The sequence below is a fragment of the Eublepharis macularius genome, chromosome 4 (genome assembly GCF_028583425.1).
Source record: "Eublepharis macularius isolate TG4126 chromosome 4, MPM_Emac_v1.0, whole genome shotgun sequence".
Taxonomy (NCBI): domain Eukaryota; kingdom Metazoa; phylum Chordata; class Lepidosauria; order Squamata; family Eublepharidae; genus Eublepharis; species Eublepharis macularius.
Window position 1 is genome coordinate 114,685,359 of NC_072793.1, and position 22,534 is coordinate 114,707,892.

General features: G+C 45.2%; 1 protein-coding gene across 3 annotated transcripts in view; it reads left to right on the forward strand.

The window, feature by feature from the left end:
• Window positions 1–22,534, forward strand: part of CACNA1D (calcium voltage-gated channel subunit alpha1 D) — a 365,621-nt gene that overhangs the window by 178,309 nt on the left and 164,778 nt on the right. For all 3 annotated transcript variants that reach the window (XM_054975338.1, XM_054975339.1, XM_054975340.1), the window contains exons 9-10: window positions 10,204–10,291; window positions 11,221–11,247. In XM_054975338.1, coding sequence (XP_054831313.1) covers window positions 10,204–10,291; window positions 11,221–11,247 — 115 coding nt within the window. The remainder of the gene's footprint in view (window positions 1–10,203; window positions 10,292–11,220; window positions 11,248–22,534) is intronic.

Sequence of the window (22,534 nt, forward strand, 5' to 3'; positions counted from 1 at the left end):
ATCTGTTAACAGTATCACTGTGGCATAAGGGTTGTGACATTTCAGAGTAGTTTAAAATTTAGCTGTTGACTGGAAAATTACTAAAGCTACTTAAGATTATTTGTAGGTCTCCTGCATTTTTGTGACTGTGTTAATATATGTACCCTACTGAATTCCAAACCAAGAGTGGTCTGTGAGATTTTACAGATATCTTTTAATTTTTGTGAAAATGCTACCTCTTAAAATGCCGTTGTGTATGATGTTTAAGGTTAGGTACAGAATATTAATCTCTTGCTATCTTATGTGAGAATGACACACACTTTGTCAAATGATTTCCCCCCAGACAATATGATCTGTGTGATGCTAATTAACCTTAGTAATTAGGTTTTTATATACTTTTTCTACAACAAAGCTTTTCTTGTGTTAACAACCAGCATTAATATATGAAATCCACTGAAGTTTACATTATTATACTGCTTATTCCTTAAACAATAGTTCTTGTAAAGCACTCTGTAGTCCTCTTAATCTTTGCAGCAACCCTAACTATTACTGTAGTTTCTGATTTTTGAAGCTTAAAGAGTTGGATATGATTATGTGTTGAGTCAGTGGAAATTGTACTATCAGTACAGACCACTCCCTTTTGAATGCTTATAAATAAGTCTGACTGTGCTCAGTGGTTTTGATGCCCAGAGATGCTTGCATAGAATTACAGCCCTAAGCCATCCAGCTCAAAATCAACTTCTCTCCTTTAGAACAGACCACACTGATTCACAGAAATCCAAACTGAGGTGTTTGTATATGTAAAATATTTTTGGTGGAATTTGCACATGGCATACATGTTGTTGCAAACACAGTTCTTTGGTATTACTGCCTTTGATAAGCAATGTGGAAATACTCATCCGTGTATATGCAATTTGTTTGTTGGTGTTGATACATTCAGTCCACCCAGGCAAAACACTTAACTTGGGTTGCAAGAAAAGCCAAATATGTGATATTAATACTTTACCTGGATGCTAAGTACTTATAATTGAATAGGAGACATTGAATACCACAGCTCAGACTTAGACATGACTAGTCCAAAAATCTTTTGTGGAAACTGCACCAGCTTGATCTAAATACCCCAAATACTATAATGAGTAAATGGGTCTAAGTAATTCTGTACTTGCTTTATTTGTAAAAATAATGAAAAATAAAAACAGAGCACCAAGGAAAGCTGATTCAAACACTGTCACCTTGCATGGATCAACATTTTCAAAACTTTCTGCACAGCCATAAGTACCAAAAACTTCTTAAAATGAAAATGATGATTCCCAGGATGCTGAATTGCTCACCACTTGCAGATTCCATGATTGCTTGGTACTTGTGTAGAATTTGTGAAATATACACAGAATTAGATTCATGATTTAGATTAGGTGCTGGTGATACAACAGCAGATAGTTTGAATCTCACTTCGCTCGTACTAAATGTGGATCCTTTACTGTCTTTTGTGCTGCTGCTGCTGCCATCTGCTGTGATAACGGTGGGAATTGCATGTGTTTAACATGAAGGGGTTACACTGGAGGATTTATTAAATGACAAGAAGAAAAGCAGATTTAACTGTTTTCGTGGTTCTGCCAACAAACATGGTAAAATGTATTCTGTTTTGCTGTGGACATTTCACTCTAGGCCATGTGTTTGGAGTGCTGTTGTTTTTTTAAAAAATAGCTCAAATTTGGAATTACGCGTATTTGTCCAAGTGCATGTGAATGAAAATCTTGCATGGAAGTTATGTGCCGGTTAGTTTTTTTTTTTTTTAATATTATTTATAGCCTGCCTTTGTTGCTGAGACTCAAGGCAGATTGCTTGAATGCATGCTTCAAGCAGATTGTTACTGCAGTGCTTTTATACCTTGAAATTTCATTTGTATTCCCACAGAATGAGTGTTTTACTTCAATTTCAAATGTGATGAAAACCATAAAGGATTATAAAAGCTTTCACAATAGCATACTTTCAGAACAATTTATTGCTATCAGTTTTGTTATTTGATACTTTTCCATAATACTATATGGGCAGCACAATCCTGAGGCCTGCCATGCCATTGGTGCCTGTGTGCCCACGTACCTGCTCCCTAAGGACTTTCACATGCTGGTGGCTGAGCCCAAAAAGGTGCAGCCAGGCCACTGCTGAGAGTGCACACCCTACTGTTCCCTGACAACCTCACCAGCATCGCCCAATGTTCACACTACCCCCATGACAGTTGCGTGAGTGGTAAGCAAAGGTGCAGCCAATGCATGGGCCACAAACACCGCTGCCCATCTACACCTCCATTTCCTCCCCACCAGAGAGCAGACAGTCAGGGACCACATGCCCCTGCAGTCACGGCACCTGCATCAGGGTGCCTGGCTGGGGGGAAGCTGTCGGGAGGAGCCTCGGTGTGGTGGGATGGCTCCCATCACTGATCGGGCAATTCATGGGCCTGCAGCTCTCTGTCAGGGGTACCTGGCTGCCCTACATGGCCCAGATAGCTGGACCATTGCTACAGGGGGGAGCGTGCCCCAAATACAGCTTGTGCAGCATTGCAACTCCCTCCCATGCCATCAATTCTTGGCCTGCTGGACCAGGCTGGTCTCCCTCCTCAAGCCATGTACACATGAATGCAAGAGGGGTGGTTTGCTCCCTGGCCTCGACCTCCTGGCTGCTGCAAAGGATTTCCATATGCAGATGCGGGGGGACATGCTCTTGGTTATGCCCTATCAGGGAAGTACCTACTGGGATCCTGCTCTGGCAGTTGCCATGGCCTCCATGTGTTCCCCATAGCTACTGACCAGGTTCCCCCATGCTGTGGTGAGAGAACCACTTGCTGCAACCCAAGGGACCCTCTGGAGATGATGGGCGGGGGGACCTGATCCATGATTCAGGTCAGGTAACCTGCAAGGGAACTTGGGTGGTAGTTAGATATTCTGGACATGGCTGTCCCCCCATATGTGATTGCAAGGCATGCCCTGAATTTTGCAAAGTTCCACCTGCTCACTCTTGCCCTGCCACCATGAGCGCCCTCTCCTGCCTCATGTTCTAAATCACCATGGCAGGGAGTGCTTGGGCAGAGTCTCTGGGGTCATGAGTGCCCTGGCTTGAGGTTATGTAGAGTGCCTGAGGAGCTGATTGGGCATGGGGAAAGGTGCTCAGCTGCCATGGGGAAATGAACAAGTTGTTCCCTGCATTAGTCAGCATTCTGTGCTCTGTTTGCTTGGAGAGGGCCAGGCAGAGAGGGGGCAATAGACTTTTCCCATACAATAGGTGCCTATGGGCTATGCTGTCATTTTTGTGGTGTATGTTTCCACTGCTGCTGGAGGCATTCCCATGCCTGGAACAGCTTAGGTAGTCAACTAATTTGTGCCACACTCCCTGGTCTGCACCCCCATCCCGTTGCCACAGGGACTTATGCCACCATTACACCTGTGCCTAGCTGCCATGGCTGCTCTGCTCTGTTGTAGGGAGGGTTGTGCCGGCATGAGTCTGGGATACTCTAGCATAACTTCTAGTTGGCTTCCAGGGTGCGTTCAGCCCCCACACTCAGGATTGCTCTGCCAACTCACTAATTCAAATGTTATATTCAGAAAATTATTTCCATTTAATGCTTGAAAGTACTGAAAGAACAGTAATTCTGTGAGGGGATTACAGTCATGTCCATTTTGCATATTTAAGTGATTGCAAACACTGGCAACACATAACAGTGGTGACAATTTAGAAAAGCTTGCTATTGTTCTGTTCAGCACAATTATTGGGCATCTGTCATGCTCAGCTCAAGTAACAAAGAGTTTGGTGTCATCTAACAATCCAATATAATTATTTTATAAAATAAGAATCATGAAGCCAGGTGAAAATTTGTACTTTCACAAGGTAGCGTATGTCCCATTTTCTTGCATTTCTTACTTTCAATTTATGTAATTCTGGCAGGATAAAATTAATTGGATTCATAACAGTGCTTTCTGGAATCTAATAATGGGCAGGGAAAACAGAACCTACTGTGCCAATTGGGAATGACTAGATCCTGGCTCTGAATCTCAGAGGACTCTCAGCTGGTGCTCTACATGCCCAATCTCTGCCGAGAGATAGAAGTGCTACCACTGCAAATACATTGATGACTGACACACTTTGGCAGCTGGAATGGGGTGAGCAATGAGTACCGGCTCATATACTCCCAATGGCTTGCACTACCATCATAATACCTCAGGTTGTTCAATATTGTAATTTCTTGAACTGCTCTTCAACCCAAATATAATTCTACTAGCAACAGAGCTCATTTTTTAAAAAAAGCTCTAGAAAACGGAGCACAGGAATGCTGCTGGGGCGGTGTGTCGGGCATTCCACGGTGGGCAGATATCGGCCCCAAACGGGCCTGATTCAGCCTCAAACAGGCTGAAATTGGCCCACTGCAGAGCGCAGGAGCACTCCAGGGCTCTTCATGCTGCTCCAGCAGCACTCCTGTGCTCTGCAGTGGCCTGATTAAGACCAAATCAGGCCTGTTTGGACCGATAGGGACAGCCTGTCTGGCCTGGGCTTCCCACTGCGGTGGCCTGTGGAGGGATGGGCCCACCTCGCCTAGGCTTCCCGCTGCGACAGCTGCCTACAGAGTGACAGGCCCACTTTGCCTAGGCTTCTCGCCATGGTGGCAGCCTGCAGAGGGATGGGCACACTTCGCCTGGCCTTCCCACTGCAGCTGCCTGTGGAGAGATGGGCCCACCTCACCTGGCTTTTCCGCTGCATTGGCAGCCTACAGAGGGACAGGCCTGCTTCACCTGGCCTTCCCCTCGCTGGACCAGGGCTTCATGGGCCTCTGGAAGCCCTGAGTGGTGTCGGGCCTTTCCGCAGCCACGTTGGGCCTTTCCAGGCTTCTGGAGGCCCTGAGGAGGCAGTGGGGAAGAAAACCATTTTGCCCTGACTTGCTTCTTATTCATGCATACTGCGCCTGCATGGGGATAAGAAGTGAGTCATTGGCAATACAGTTTGCCTTTTATGTCTTAGGATGCTGAATGGCAACTAGGCATATTGTTTTGCCAACTTCCACCACTATCCACTCTTTATTTACCACAATGATCACAGCTGCAGTGCAAAGTAGGCTGATGAAACTCCAGTTTCTCATTCAGTCCTGCAAGAAATTTCTAGCTAACGTTATGTGATGAGGGAGGGAAGGAGACATGGTATATAGCCTGATCTCGTCAGATCTCGGAAGCTAAGCAGGGTTAGTACTTTGGATGGGAGACCACCAAGGAAGACTCTACAGAGGAAGGCAATGGAAAACCACCTCTGCTTCTCACTTGCATTAAAAGCCCTTTGTTGGGGGTCACCATAAGTCAGTTGTGAATTGATGGCACTTTACACACATGTGATGGGTGTCATATATTAAAAAAGGAACATTTTTATGCTGCCTTTCCATTCAAATAGGGTCCCCAAGGCAGCAAACATTAAAACAGGATTTAATGTTTTTCTCAATGAGACTCAAGGTGGTTTATGCAGTGTAAGTTACTACAATCAGCAACTTTGACATCAAGAAGAAATTTGATACAGAGCTGAAATAACAACAATAACAGTGTGCTTATATACTGCTCTTCTAGACAGATTAGTGCCCACTCTGAGCTGTGAACATAGTGTTATTATTATCCCTACAATATAGCTGGGGAGGTGGGGCTGAGAGGAGTGGCTTACACAAGGCCTGCTGAACACATAGCAGTAGTGGGATTCAAACCAGCAGAGTGCTGGACTCACAAACCAACTGCTTAAATACCATTCTACAGCAGAAATGCAGAAACAAAGTGACACATTAAATGATGGAGAAATTACCTAGTAGGAGCATACTTACAGCAACAGGTAGTACACAGTAGTATATTCTACAGTCCCTATCCCTTTACTAAGCATTTCCTTACAATACAGCCGACTTACCTATGTAAAAAAGCCATCCTAAGTAATTCAGTTTTGCATAGTTTATGGGAAGCCAGAAGAGTGGGAACCTTCCTAACCTCATCAGGCAGGCCATTCTATAAGATGGGGGCCATAACCAGGGCCGGCGCCAGAGGTTTTGGCGCCTGCGGCAGCGTGCCTTGCGCCTCTGCGCGGCGTGATGACGTCATCGCAGACGTCATCACGCGCCGCAGGGGGGCTGGGCGGCACGCCGACCGCCGAAGCTGCGGGCTGCTGCTGGAGCGGCGCGCGGAGGCTGCTCCGCGCGCCGCCCCAGCAGCAGCTCATGGCTTCTGCGCTCGGCCGGGGCGGAGGAGTGCGCAGCGGAGCTGAGGTGGCTGGCTGCAGCAGTAGCTGCAGCCAGCCAGGCAGCCCCGTGCCGCCGCCGCCACATGCCCCAGCCGAGCGCAGAAGCTGCGAGCCGGGGCTGGGGAGGCACGCGGAGGCTGCTCCGTGCGCCGCCCCAGCAGCAGCTCACGGTTTCTGCGCTCGGCCGGGGCGGAGGAGTGCGCAGCGGAGCTGAGGTGGCTGGCTGCAGCAGTAGCTGCAGCCAGCCAGGCAGCCCCGTGCCGCCGCCGCCACATGCCCCAGCCGAGCGCAGAAGCTGCGAGCCGGGGCTGGGAAGGCGCGCGGAGGCTGCTCCGTGCGCCGCCCCAGCAGCAGCTCACGGTTTCTGCGCCCAGCTGGGGTGGAGGAGCGCGCAGCGGAGCTGGCGTGGGCTGGCTACAGCTGCTGCTGCAGCCATCCAGCCAGCTCCGTGCCGCCGCCGCACGCCCCAGCTGGGCGCAGAAGCCGCGAGCCGCTGCTTGAGCGGCGCACAGAGGCTGTGCCCGGCTGGCGTGTGTGGCGGCGGCGGCGACGGCAGCAAGGGGCTGGCTGGCTGGCTGCAGCAGTAGCTGAAGGCAGCCCAGTCACTCCAGCTTCGCTGCGCGCGCCTCCACCCCCAACACCCCCTCCAGCGCCCCTTCCGTGCACACGCGCCCGAGGCCACCGCCTACCTGGCCTCCATGGGCGCGCCGGCCCTGGCCATAACAGAGAATGGATTTGTTATTGATCGGAGTGATTGCAGAACGGGCAATATACATGCTCTGCCAAGCTCCTGATAACAATTGAGCTGTGGCATGCTACACAGCTGGAGTGTCCGACTTTGAAGGGAGACATATGTAGAGTGCATAACTATATTCAAGTCTCAGTACTACTGTGGCATGGATGCAGGTGGCCAGGTCAGCTGTGTCAAGGTAGGGGGCCATTTTCCAGGCTTGACTGATTTGGAAGGAAGGGTTTTTTTTGCAGCTGCATGAACTTACTTCTCCAGCAGCAGTACTGGATCCAGTGTAACCCCTACAATATTAATCAGGTCATCAAGAGTCAGATGAACTCTATTGAAGGTGGGGGCACAATGTTCTCCATGATCTCTGCCTTCCCAGCTACCATCACTTCCATCTTGTCTCCATAACTGATCAGAATGGACGGGTAGGTTGATATAGGGGAAGATGGTCCTTTAGGTATGTGGGCCCCAAACTGTATAAGGCTTTAAAGGTCAATACCGGCACTTGAATTGAGCCTGAAAACAAACTGGGCCAATGTAGGTAGAACAAGATGGGAATGATGTGGTCCCTACCACCCACTCTAGTCAACATTCTGGACGCAGCATTCTGGCTTCCAAACAGTCTTCAAGGGCAGCCTTACATAGAGTACGTTGCAGTAATCTAATCTGGATGTTACTGGGCATGCACAATAGTGGCAAGATCTTTCCAGCCCACGAAGGTCTGCTATTGGCTTTCCTGTCGAAGCTAGTGAAAGGTACCCCAGCCACTCTGTCACCTGTTTATGCAACAGGAGGCCCAGGCACAGTAACACTTCTAAGCTACGAATATGGTCCTTTAGGGGAGTTCAACCCCCATCCAGAAAAGGAAATATCCCATTTCCTTGGTCAAACTTTCCCCCCACCAGTAGCACCTCCTTTTGTTGAGATTAAGTTTCAACTTGTTAGCCCTCATCCATTCCAGAACTGCCTCTGTGCACCAGTTTCCACAGCTTTCCTAAGATCTGTTGGAAGCACAAAATCTGATTGCCACCTGCATATCAACTGCAGTAGGCTGAGATGAATTCTTATTGCCCTCAAATATCTGGTGACCTGCTCTTTTGTATGGCTGTGCCAAAGGCATGGGAGGAGTACTAATACATCTCATTATAAAAGGGATCAAAGGCTGAAAAATTAGTCGGTTCTTTTTCTGGTACCTGAGCTGTACTGTAGTAAAGGTTTTGGTTATGAAAAATAAGAAAGTTGATATTCTGTTTTACACTATTATGAAATACAGTGCAATTACAGATTTTCCTCTGAAAATGTCTTTCCTGACCATTTATTAATATCATTTTACTGGCCTTAGTTATTTCAGGTGTTTAGGATTTATATTACATATAAAATCATCTTTTTCCTTATAAATGTTTATTACTATATAACAGGCACCCTGTGAATCAAGGTCAATAGATGCTTCAACTTTTGCTTTAATTACCATAAATATTGTTTTAAAAAAACAAAGGCAAGTGGCTACCATAGTAACCACTCCGCTGTTATGAAATAGAGAACATCTATTATGTTATCCATTCTAGAGTAACATAGACCAAAAATGTTTTTCATGAGGGACCTAAAGTTACAAAGGAAAGGGAGAGGAATCAGTACATAGATGTCAGGATGTAAATGCCAGTAGTTCAATCAATTTTAATTAATTTATTAATAAGTTTAAATTTGTTTATTAATAAAAGAAAATAAAATGCAAATCTACCATGTATAAAAGTGATTGTCTAATGCTGGTCACTCTAGAATCTTTGAATTGACATTGGCCAGAACACTGTCAGTTAAGGGCGAGTATATTTAACATTTGGGTAGATTATTGCCTGCACATTTCCCCCTCAAAAAAAAATGGATGAAGCTTGTATTAAAAAAAAATAAAGTTTAAACTTCAGAGGAGAGGCCTGAAATAAAAGAAGCAAAACAAATGGGGTGGTTTTGGACTCTTATTAGACAAAGTAACGATTGAAATGCTTGAAGAAAAATAAGGCTCATCTAATAGTTATATTTATGACAGTTTTTTTCAGCTTTGTGCAATGCTGACTGAATGGTTTTTTCTCTCACTTAGTCCTACAGATGCATGCTGGATCGAAACTTATTCTTTGCTTTTCAGAGTTTTACATCTTCTCCTACAATCTTTTTCTCTAAGTGGTATACAAGGCTCAAGCCTTTGGGACAAGGAGGAGGGAAAAGTACACTTTTATCAAGCCTTAGAGATCTGCTGGCCCAGGCTACAACAACCCCATTATTATGAAGACAAAAAAAAATGAGTTGAATTGTAGATCATGCTTGAGGGTGTTAATGAAAAATAATTTTCCTCTATATGGTGTACCTAGATCTTGTAAGATTTGCTGAAGTGAAGCAGAGTTAGAGCAGAACCAGCAGTTTTCTGAATAGTGAGTTACTGACCCAAGGCTCCTACCAGGTTCGAGGGATGCTGCTCAGGAACAAGGGGACTCCTTCAAAGCGCTACTCAGCTGCGTGGCCTGTGATGGCCTGTTCTGGACTTGCCCACCATCTAGGGTTAGCAGATCACCACAATGAATGTTCCTGTGGTTTAATAGCATATAATGGAGAATTCTAGCTTCTAGTGCTATGCAGCAGGGGAAGGGATCATTGTCTGTAATTAGTGATGCCAGAAGCATTTTCCATAGTTGCTTGTCATGTTCTCACATATGTTCTACAGAGTTCTTGGAGTTAACTGATGTGTCAGAAGAAAGATTTTAGCTTTATGCAAATCAAGTGCTGGTGTTTGAGTGTTGGGCAAATATGACTGCAAACATTTCTTAGATGTGGTGAAGTTTGCAGTGAAGTGAACTAGGGTGTATGTGTGTGTATGTAGGGGACAGCAGCTTTTTAATAGCAGATTTCAGTCATTAACATTGGGGAACTGTTAGCTTGGATCCATCAGAGGGAGGCAATTTTTCACTCATTTTCCATCACACTTTGTGGATCTCTACCCCAAGATATTTTTTAATGTGTAGGGGTCCCCTTTCCCATAGGAACAAGTGGGGGATTTGAGTCTGCAGTGGTAGGGGGAAATGAAAATGATGAGTAAGTCCACTTCTGCGAATGGAAATCCCTTCTCTCTGTGGAGACCTCTGGTGGATCTGAGCCGTTCATGTGTACAAATGAATAAATCTAATTTTTAATTTTTCAAAGAACTATTTGAGAAACACAGATTATAAATAATTATTTATTGTATCCCATAACAGCAAGCATGCAAGCAAGTGAAACTGAATCTGTGAATACTGAAAATGTTGGTGGAGAGGGAGAGGGCCCAGCATGCTGTGGAGCTTTGTGGTGAGTACCAATGCAATGTCAAAAATGTTATTTCCAGGAATCAGTACAAGGACAAAAATTATTTCAAGAAAATATTTAACTGTATTTTTCTGGAGATCTTATTAATGATGGATCCATTTTATTAATTCAGATTCTGACTTTCTCTGAACAAAAATTGAGGTATCTGAAATTTGGATGTGACAAAATGTGTAAATATTCTATCCCTATAAATATTATTAAATATCCCTCTGAACCTTATTTAATCTACTAGTCTTTTACTATTTATTACATATCTTAAGTGGTGAACAGCACTAAGTTGCACAAAATAAAAATCTTATGAACTGGCAGCTAATAATCTGGGTCTATATTGTGCACATACCTGATCTTTCTTTATTAATATATTAGAGATGTGATTTTCACCAGTTCGCTGCTGCATCAATATTGTTGGGCATAGAGAGTGGAAACCAAGGTTCAAATTCTACTCAGTCCCTGCCAGTCGCACTGGATGGTCTTACAAAATGCTATCCATCAATTTAGTTTCTCTCTCAGGATTGCTATAAGACTAAAATACTCCTGCAAGCTGCTTGGAAAGGGACAGAATACAACCATGCCATCTTGTAATTATATAGTTCTATTAGATTATTATAATTTATTTCCAAACTTAGTGTTTGCATGAAAAATTATCCTGATATGGGATGAAAATTATCCTGATATGGGGTGGGCTAACTGTTCAAAGAAATCTCGTTCCTTTTCGATGTAAAATATGCACACATCACTTTATCAAAAAACATTAAACAGGAGCTAAATCTATCATTTATACAGATGTATCACCCATATTCCAGTTGTGGGTAAATTAAACTGATTTGTTTTTCCGGTATAGGTTTCAAGGGAAAAGGAATTGCTATATGTTTTTTGTATTTCCTTAAAAATGTGTTTTCCTTTTCTTTTAGTCAGGTTATCTCAAAATCCAGGTTCAGGTCAGTATTTTCCTCTCTTTTCCCGTCTTTCTTTCTATATAACACCATATTGTTCTATAGCACTGTTATTAAGCTCTACATATTGTGGTTGAATATGACTGAATTTAAACACTGTGCTAGTGAATACACAAGGCATAGATGATCATCATACCACAACCAGTTGTGGTTTGGGTTTTGTTTTTGCAAGAGTGGTTACAGACGAGAAGGGTTTTGTGCAGATCAAACTATGTTAATGCAAATGTGTGAAATGGTGACCAGATAGTCCTTGAAAAATCTCCTTTAGTTGAGGAAAGTTGAAGCAGAGTAACCCATGGTTCCCTACCTCAAATGAACCCCTCCAAGCAGATTTTCCCTCTTCATGGTTCAAACCATGTTCTTGAGGAGGAAAATGTGTTCAAAACCCCACAAGTGGAAAAGCTGCTTGGGGCATGATGGGTTAGCGAAATAATGGGAGGAGAAAGAGGTAAGAAATGTGAATTTGTTGCTTCACTGCTGTAAATGCCTCCCAGCACAGCATTAGAGGAAAAATAGGGTTATATACAGTTGCATATGAGTGGTAGTTTGTCACAGAAAGCAAACCAATCACCAAGCAGGAAAAGGATAAACATATTGCACTGATACAGCAGAGCAGGATTATATCACAAAAAGCATGTATCAGCAGAAATGATATTATAAAGCTGTTACACATACAGGGATGGATTATTGGGAATACCAAGTGTGTGCCATCTTTTGTCTTGTAAACTCTTCAGCCAACACATACCTTATTTAGAAAGACCTTTTAAAATGCTTTACTGGCTACTGCAATTCCACTGCTAATATTTCTTAAATATCTGGGCTGGTAGATGAATAATCCCACGGCATATACAACGAATCCCAAAGTGCAACAAGTCTTAATGTTTGTCAACTTAATTCTGCTCATATTCAGAATAATGAAAAAAATCAAGAAGATAATCAAACCAAAAGGAATTCTGACACCATCTGGAATTTTTGTTCAGGCAAAATCTACCTTCCTGTCTTGAGAATGCTGAACATTTTGAGCTGATGATTTCAGATGGATGTTTCTTTTGCCCTTGTTTATTTTGGCAAATTAACTAGAGGATTTAATCTATACTATCCGGATGATGATTGCTTAGTCCTTAGGAAGAATATGTGTTAAGGATTATATTGTTCTGCTGCTTCTTGGAAATATGACCAAAAGTATACTTTGTGGCAGAGGTTTCCTTTTTCTGAAATGAAGAGGATCAAGCTTTATGTATAAATGGTTACAGGCACAATCCTTTGTATCTCATCGAAAGGATATCTAGTAAAATGGCTGGGCAAGACTGAACCACTGCCAAATGTCTGACTTGGTATAAGTAAAGTTCCTATGGCCTTAGGGAATCTTTTGGTATCTTGCTTTCATTCCTTGCTAGTGTATATAAATTTTAAAAACACTGATTATTGTTTGTTCAATGATTAAAGACAGGTCCCATAGGTAGATACCTAAAAAGCAATAGAAAGAATTAGAAATCACATCCGGTCTGTGCACTGAGCTTATCCATAATGAATTAATCCATTAATTTAGGCTATTAATAAGAAACTAAGTATCAGTTATCAAGATATTCTCCGCCAAATGTTCAGCTGAAGGAAATATTCTCTTGATATCCATTGGCAATGAATACACCACTTCCTTTATACCTTTTTCATCGACAGCAAAGGTTACCACTTTTTGAGTATAAACATACTTATTTTTTGGATCTTTGGCATCTGAAAGAATTGCACAGTCTAATAAAAGAAACAATAGAAAAATTCACCTCTTAAACACATGGATGTAGCAATATCCCTTTTGGATCAGACCAAAGGTCCATTTAATGCAGTATTCTGTTTCCTACGATGACCTGGAAGTTGCCATTGCTACTGCCCCACCCCCTGCAATTGGCATTCAGTGACGCTGCCTCTGAACATGGAATTTGCATTCAACCATTGTGGCTAATAAACATTGATGGACCTCTTCTCCATGAACTTGTCTAATCATCTCTGGAAGCCATTTAAGTTAGTAGATAGCACTACACACTGTGGCAGTAAGTTCCATATTATATGAAGAAGGATTTTATTTTCTCTCTCTTGAATTTGTTAACTGTCAATTTAATTCTGTGCTCCTCTGAGTTCAAATATACTGAGAGGGAGGGGAATCTGCATCCTCTTTTTGGGCATAATGTATAACCGGAAACTTCTGTCAGGATCCCGCCCCCCACCCCCGGCTGCTTTTTTCTGAATTGAAAAGCCACAATTTTTTAGCCTTTAATTGTAGGGAAGGTGATTCAATCATTTTGGTTGTGGTGTAGTGGTTAAGAGTGGTGGGATTCTAATCTGGAGAACCGGGTTTGATTCCCCACTCCACTTGAAGCCAGCTGAGTGACCTTGGGTCAGTCACAGCTTCTAGGAGCTCTCTCAGCCCCACCCACCTCACAGTGTGTTTGTTGTGGGGATAATAATAACATACTTTGTAAACTGCTCTGAGTGGGTGTTAAGTCGTCCTGAACAGTGGTATATAAATCGAATGTCATTGTTGCAGTTGTTGTTATTTGTCCTTAACTTGCTTATGTCTTTTTTGAGATGGAGATACTAGAAGTATGCACAGTATTTCTGTAGCACAGTGGTTAAGTAGTTGGGTTGTGAAGCAGCACTCTGCTGGTTCAAATCCCATTACTGCCATAAACTCAGAAGGTGGCCTTGGGTAAGCCACTCCTCTCAGCCCCAGCGCCTGAGCTGTATTTTGGGGATAATAACACTGTTCTGAGTGGACACTAATCAGTCTAGAAGGGCAATATATAACCACAGCTTTAGTATGACCTAACCATTGATCTGTCTAAGGGTGATACAATATTGACTATTTTATTTTCAATCCTTAGGCTAATAACCCTTACTGTAGACATTATGTTTTTCATTCTTGAACAAGACCCAATCAATATTTTCATTGAGCTGTCACAACTGCACCATTTCTTTCCTGGTCAGTCACTATCATGTCAGACCCCATCAGTATATACATAAAGTTAAGATTTTTTACCCTGTTATCTCTATAGTAATTTGCAGGGAAACTCATTTCATCATATTGTTGCCTATTAATCCCAATTTGGATGAATTATTTACAATCATTTTTGGTTCTCATCAACATGAATAATTTGCTGTGGTCTACAAACCTCATTTATGAACACATTAAATGGCAACAGTCCTAATGTACATCCTTGGGAGACTCCACTAAATTTCTCTATTACTGTAGCAGTCTGTTTACTCCTTCTCACTGATTCCTCTCAGTTAGTTACTAATCCACAAGAGGGCTCATCCTCTTATCCCATGATTATTAAGTTTATTCAGGAGTAGAGATAGGCATGAACTGAAATATAAACCAAAATTTATCACAAACTGGGCCGTTTTTCGGTTCGCTGACGGTTGGTTTGTCAGAGGGCATTTCTGATGACCTGTGGCGAACAACTATGATTTTTAGCCCAGTTCGTTTGGTTCATTTTTTGGTTCATCACTGCAGACAGCCTAGCGCCAATCAGTCAGTCTCCTAGGTAATGGGGGGATGGGTTTTCTGCAGATCTTCTGCTGCCCTGGAAGTGATGTTTTCACAAACCGAACAAACCAGTTCGCAAAATGGGCAATTTCATGCCAGTTCACGGTTCGTGAAATGTGACGAACCACGAACCGCCATTTTCCTGGTTCATGCCCATCTCTGCTCAGGAACCTTTGTTGAAGAATTTTCTCAAATTTTACTATAAATCCAATATGCCATTCTAAATCAAAACCAAAACCAAGTACTGTTTTCTTTTGCTGAGTCAGAATAACTTCTGCCATCTTTATCATCTGTTGGAGCTTCTGAAATAAGTACTGAATCTGCTTATTGATAAAACATGAAACCCAAAGAATAGAAAAACAAATAAGGCAGCATTGTTTTCTGAAGTTCTTAACACAACTTATTATTGAAAACATTATTCCAAAATAGCTACCTAAATATAATCAAGAATGATTATCCCAGATTTCTAATTAGGCATTTCTGGTGCAAGGCATTGTGTGTGTGTTATAGGCCCATCGAGTGGCTTCCAACTTATGGCAACCCTGTGAATTAATGACTTCCAAAACATCCTGCACAGGTCTTACTGTCTGAAGGCTGTGGCTCCCTTTATTGAGTCAGTCTAGCCCATGCTGGGCTTCTCTGTTTTCCAACTGCCTTCAAGCAATTGCAGGTGGCAACAAAAGATTGTTTCTTTTTGCTTTGCTCACATGGTTCTACGAGTCTGCAGTTAAGCTTATGTATCTTTTCATATAGTATTTGCAAAATATGGTATGTGTAACTAGCATTAGGATTATGTTTTTCCACTTAACCAATTAATTGGAAATGACTAGACTATTGCTGAAAAGAGTTCATAAGTGATCCTTTTTTAAACTAGGAAAGGCATGTATTTAAAACCTTTTGATAACTTTACATATGTCAGGTGAAAAATTTTTGAAACCCAGGTTAGAACTCCATTAGCAGATAATTAACTATCAGTTTTGTCTGATATTCTTGCTCTTCTCTGTGCTGGGCTGTGCTTGTCAGTTGAAAAAGAAATAACTTTTTGATAGATGTGCCCAGGAGTTTGGGACTGTTAAAAATAAAATTTGATTCTGCCATGGATATTTGTTTTGTTTGTGCCTGCTTAAATTAACTTCATTTTAAAAGAATTACTTTTTATTAGTGTCTTGAAAGACAGTTAGATTCTTATTAAATATGGTCTTTTCTACCATAGTCCATATCTGTTTTTCATAAGCTTCTGTTGAGTTATCAGTGTTGAAAAAAGAAACTTTTTGGACACCAGATAAATGCTATATGCAGCACGTTGATCGACAGTTTGGTTTTTTCCCCCTGACGATTTTTGCATGACTTTGGCTTTTTAGATGCCTTCCTTTAAATAAGTTTTGCAGCATAGAAGAAGTACTGAAGAATCATTTCTTAAGAGTGACCATCATGTATGTTGCAACTTCTGGTTATTCCACTTCTTGCTTAATTGTACATCTCCTTCATCTTTAGCAGAGTGCTGACATCTGCACTGTTGCATTCCTGTGAAGTTACATGAAAGGAACGGAAGCAGGTGAAAGGCCCTGCAAAGTAGATCTCGTATAATAGAAATTTCTATTATATTTGGATACTATGGAATAGTGCTTGTAAAATCATAGAGTAATGATGGATCATTTGTTAACTCTATAGATGTTCCCTGTAGAGAATTCTGTAGATTTAAAGTAAAGATTCTTCACAAATGCTTCATAGCTTGTATATTGCCTGCCTGTCTTCTTTGAGTTCACCACTTGCAAGACTAACTACCATTGTTTCAAAATAGGATTTGAATTTGGAAATGGAAGATTCAGAAGTTTTAAGTGACTTGAAGTTCCTAAGCTTTATTTACTAAACTACAGTTGAATGAAGAAATTGGTTTATTTTACTTTATTTAAAAAAATCTGATGATTCAACAGTCTTGGACGGCATGATTTGAGGTTCCTTTTTATTTGAAGGAAGCTTTAATTTTTGTAGATTAACTGTGCAATCCTATGGGTCTTGGCCACGGAGGTGGACTTGGGGAGCGTGTGGCGGCAGCGCTGCTCAACCACCTCCTGTGCAGTAATTTGCACAAGTGGCAGTGGTGACGCGAGTAGTAGAGTCGCAATGTGGGAGCTCAGAGAAATGGCATGGGTGAGGTGCAAGTGTCGGTCCTGCCACCAGTAGCCAGTGATTGCTGCAGACCTCCGACAGCCATGGGATGGTTGAAGGAGGGTGCAGTCAGTGGGCAGGTTGCGCTCTCCGGCTGCCGATGAGTCTGACACGTGGTCGGCAAGGCAGAAGATCCGCCGGCAGGTCACCATGGCAGTTGTCCTGGGAGCACTCATTGAAATCTAGAAAATGAAGAACCAGTGGCACCCGTTGTTACCTGAAGTGGGCTCCTTGCATTAATCATATGACTTACGATTTTTGGGGGGAATTAGCTCGCAAGGAAGGAGGCTATACGAGAGGCGGTAACTGGAATCAAATCACCTGTGTCTACGGGGTCCCAATCCCAATAAGCCAAGCGAGTCTGGTGCTTCAAATCGATCAGTAACTTTTATTAACAACACAGAACTTCATGCACATACACACCAATTACTGGGGGGAAATAACCAGAGAGAGAGAGAGAGAGAGAGAGAGAGAGTCCTAGGAAATGCAGCCAGAGATTTGGGAATAGACCCAGAGGGAGTGATTGTATCTACCTATCCTGGAGAAGAGGTCCAGTCCATGGAGGAAGAGAGTAGCTTCGAACTCCAGCATCCTCAGCCAAGAAAACAAGAAGCTTAGGGAAGTGACCCTAAGGGAGAAGTCAGAAGGCTTGCATGATTTGAATGAGGCCAGGGCCTACCTTTATAGGTAAAATGTGTCCTGAGGTAGAGGAGAGTCCTTCTGGCAGTGAGGACAAAGACTTCAGTGGTTAGTTCCTGGGTTGGACAACAGGCTTGATTGCATTACGTGCTTTTGGCCAGGGCATGTGAATGGGAAGGCAAAACTGGCCGGCTAGCTGGAAGAATACACAGGAACTAGGTTGATAGTTTTAGGTGGAGAGTACAATATCCCAGGAACGGCTGTATATACTTATGAATGCTACTTGATTAACTCCTCAATCATGGACAGGGATCTCATCACGGGAGGAGGGACAGGAATGTGCTAAGTGGGGATGACTCGGGGAGACCTTTATTGCTCTGGGCCTTCCGGAGCTTGGGTGGATAACGAGGCCAGTCGCATCACAATACCTCTGCATTCCAATGCAGCATTCTTTACATGCCTGGTTCTCCAGGGCAGGATCTGACAATGACAGGGGCTCTCTGGTGGCTGTGCTGCAGCCATTTTAAACTCCAGAGGCTTGTACACTTTTGATATCATGAGCAGTCATATAAAAACTGCTATTAAAATGTCAGAGGCCGGGCTGACTGCTCACACCGTAACCCAATCCTGTCTGCAAGGCCACTGTCCCCTAAATCAATTGCTAGACAGCATATTGGCTTGGATCAAACAGCTTCATCAACAGTGGAGAGAAGGGGAGAAGCATTAGCGTGATGCAGGCCAATCTGCTGAGTAGGTACCCGGGATTGGAGGCCCTGTGGACGGGTGGCTGAGGAAGCACCGGAAGCTGTCCTCAGGGCACTCACTGGCCTGCCCCCTGCTGGGTGGTCTCCTAGGGTAGACAAGATGTCAGCCATGAGGGAGGCTACTGCCCCCAGATCTGACCAGACGTGCAGGCATGGGATGCTGCTTGTGGTCTCCACCTGAGGCTCCAAATCAGACACCTCGCCATGGTTCGGAACGAGGGGAAGAAGAGTAGTTAGATCATGGAGGTGGTGTGGCCACTTCGCTGTAGTGGGCACTCTTCTGGCAGGTGGAGGGGTCAGTGAATGGGGGGGGGTGCTGTAGGGGCCAGGTGGACCGAGGGCACCACAGCCCCCCCCCCCAGTAGCCACTTCTAGGTAAAGTTGAGCTGCAAAGACGTGCCCCCAGGGTTTTGTTGATGGCAGTTGATACAGCTCAAACTGCTTATGGTGGCTACCTTGCCGCAAGGGGAATGTAGGTAATGTGAGATGCACAAGGTGGTGTCCTCCGAGAGCCATCCTGGCATGTTCAATGCACCAGAGAATGCCCAGCAGAGCCCCATATGGACCCCACCCCCCAATGAGACACCACACATGCAGACCACAGTACTGTATGTTTATTGGTGGGGCCAGCAGTTAAGGGGAGCCTGGACTTTGAGGGGAGGGAGGGTCAGAAGGTGACACTGCAGGAGAATGGTCTGCAGTCAGGTGGGCCACCACTGTGCCTGTAGCTGACCCAACTGCCCACAAGAGACCAGCATCCCCATCCCCTTGAGGGTCCTGGTCTGGGTTTGGCTGATGCCACTTCCAGGGTGGGGCCAGATGCACATTCCCGGCCACCTCTGATGGCCTCTGGGAGCTGATTGTGAAGCTGCTCTCCTCCTCTTGAGGATACATTGGGGCCACTGCGGACAAGTCACCATGAGGCTCCTGAATATCATGACTGTTGGAGGGCTCCGGATGCGTCACCTGCCTGGTCTCTCTGGCCCCTCTGGACTTCCCACTGGCCAGCCACCGCAACACTCCTCCTGTCCCCCCACCCAAACACCCTGGGAAACGGCAATGGCTGCAGACCACAGCTGCTGTACTAGGCCTCCCCAGACGAGACACCGGGAGGCAGGGACAAGGGCAGGAACAACCACTTCCCTGCTGCCCACACGTGGACGAGCAGTGGGCAACCAGGCTCACCTCATGGTATCGCTCTTCTTCAGAGCTTTGTGGACCCAGTCGATGGCGAAGCACCAGCGGTCGTCCCTGTCCCCTGTGGTTGGTGACTGCAGGGGCCAGTGAGGGAGGGCATGTTGCAACCTGGAAGCGTGGTTGGGTCCCTGCCCTGGTGGGTTACCACTCATGCCATGGGCTGGGGGGCCAGTCTGCTTACTGTGCTCAGGCCTTTCTAGGACCTCCTCATCCAGGAGGCAATGCTCGTCCACCCCAGTAGCTGCATCCAGGATTTTTTGGCACTGGTGGGTCGTCTCTGCCCAGTTGGGGTGCAGGTCACCCATGCCCAGTGGCTCTACCACCCACTCAACCTCTACAGCCAGCACGAGGTTGTCGGAGGCCTTGGGACACAGGTGTTCCGCTACTTGTGCAGCCCACTGCTTGTGCCATCCGCCCTGTACATACTCCAAACTGTACATACTTGCACATAGGCCGGGGGGGGGGCAGAGAAAAGGCACCATGAGTTAAAAGGTCTCCAGGTGAGTGGGGGGGGAAAGAATGTAACATCTGCAGACCATGCCAGCCCCTGCCCAATGGTCAAACACGTCACCTGGGAGCAGAGATGGGCCCCCCTCTGAGCATCCTGTGTTTGGATGCACCTTGACTGTAGCACCAGCATCATGGCAGTGTTCCAACCTCATTTCCTCCTGATGGGGGCCTCAGTTGGAGTCCATGACCCCTCCCTCTGGTGGTGGGACCTGTGAGAACAGCCTGGTGGCACTGGCGTCTCATTTCAAGGGGGCCTGGAGCTAGATTCAGGCCGCCTTGATCTCAGGCTGCCTGTGAAGGCCACTGCTGGGACACATTGTTGCAGTCACATGAACAGGGAATGGTAGACCCAGGGAGCTCAGGTAGAGGCCTACTGAGAGGGGGCAGGGAGCAAGACTGTGATCGCTGGTGAGGGCAACAGGAGGGCCACCTTGACCGCAGTTGGCCTGCCTGGACGATGGGCAGAGCGGTGGGGATGGCTGGGATGACGGGCCCTGGTTGTTGTGGTGCCCTGATGCCACATTGGCCATTGTGGCAGGGGTGCTTTTGGCCACCGATAGTCAGCCCAGGTATGGCCAATCATCCCCTGACCTCTCCAGTACATCAGTGGAATTTGACTGGTAGGGGTCAAGGGACTAAGCCACTGTCTTGCTGCCATAGCACTGCACATGGGCTGAGCTGACTGATCCCATAGCAGAGTTGTTGTCTTTATATAATGGCTTTGGTCCATCCCCAACAGAACAGCCCATCTGTCGCTACATGCTGGGCCTGTCATCAGCCATTGGTCCCTGCCTCTCTGGATACAGAATGGTATCAGGGGGACCCTTTACAGGCATGGAACCTACAGACAACCTCTGCATAGGGTACCCTCAGCAGTGGAGATGTGACCTGCAGTCACTGGCATAATGTTACAATTGTATGTACATATTGGTGAAACCTGTGCCCTAGGGACCTAGAGCCTCACAGTGTGGCACATATTACCCTAGCTGTCTGTCTAGGAGAGCCACATTAAGTCCAATTGAGTACATTGGTTCAGGCTTCCAGATATCTCAAAGGCCCAGTTTTGGCTTGTCACCCTGGGAGTGGAATGTACAGCTCAGTTAATTAATTGCACCTGTGCACTGCTGCTCAGGCTAAGTGTCCTTGAGGTGCAAGGGAGTCTTGGCTCCGCACATCCTCCTTCTCTGTTCTCAGGCTAGCAACATTGATAGTGAAGTGTGTTCTGACTGGCTGACACTACTAGAAAAGATGACTCCTCACTGCACTCATCATCCACGCTACACACTCTCACTGAGACTTGGTTTGACCATTCTATGCTACCTTATTCCATCAGCATGTGAGAGACTGTTGCTCCATGCCAGGCCTGAGATGACCAGACCTGCCTGGCATGGCTAATGGACTTTGTGAGCATGAGCACTCAAGCCTCTTCAGAGAAATGCAAGTTAGCAAACTTATGTTTTAGTCAGATAGCTTTAGAGAGAAATAGATAAGTTGTTTTTTATTTTATTGCCTATGCTTGTGCCTTAATAGAGTGGTTCCTGCAACCCTGCATACACTACGCTAATAAATAACTATTATATTTAAGCCTGCGTCTTGAGTTTCTGACCAGCTGTGTGCAAATTCACCCCAAGTAAAGAACCCAGAGACTGGGAAGTCTCAAACAGAACCAGGTAGTTCAACTCTCCAGGAGGGTTGCTAGGGGTCTGAGTGGCTGGGAGCAGCACTTGGAATGGTGACCAGGTGGACCACACCTAGACACCATCTTCTAACAAGTACAACTAAAAGGGAGGCTCCTCCGGAAGTGCTATCCTATGACACAAAAGACACGGGAGGTATAATTGATTCATACAAATATTAATAAATAGTTAATACTCAAGGCAAAAATATGTGTGTGGGAACATAAGTTTGCAGCCATGATGTGCAGCAGCATTATTTTCCACGGCTTTTGCTTGGCCTTTATAATGGTTTGTCAGCATGTGGCTGCTTGAACGGAGAGTGGACCCCTTATATTGGAGTTAACTAACTGTACTGCTCATGAGGCGTTGATGCACCTACAGTACCTTTCTCCGCATGGGTGGGGCAGCTTGGAGACTCTGCACCCTCTGTTGGGGGTGTGTGAGTGTCTTCAGTTATAGTCCAGCCTCCCAGTACATCCACAGGCCCCTCCACTTGGGGATATGGCTCCCAGCATGCAGGTATGTGGATCCTGTGGGTCCTGCTCCCTTTTAGGGAGCCCACTCAGTGGCAGAGGCTTGGGGAAATTCTGTAGGAGCAGCTCAGGACATGCCTGGCACATACAGTGGAAGTGCCTTAGCGGCCCCTGGGTCCTGGTCAGGGCTTATCTCTGCTGGTGACCAGGGGCACGCCCTTTGACCCGCAGTACCACTTGCAGTGAATGCCATAAAGGAGCAGGGCCACCATTTGGAATGCTAGCGGCCTCACCCCTTCGCTG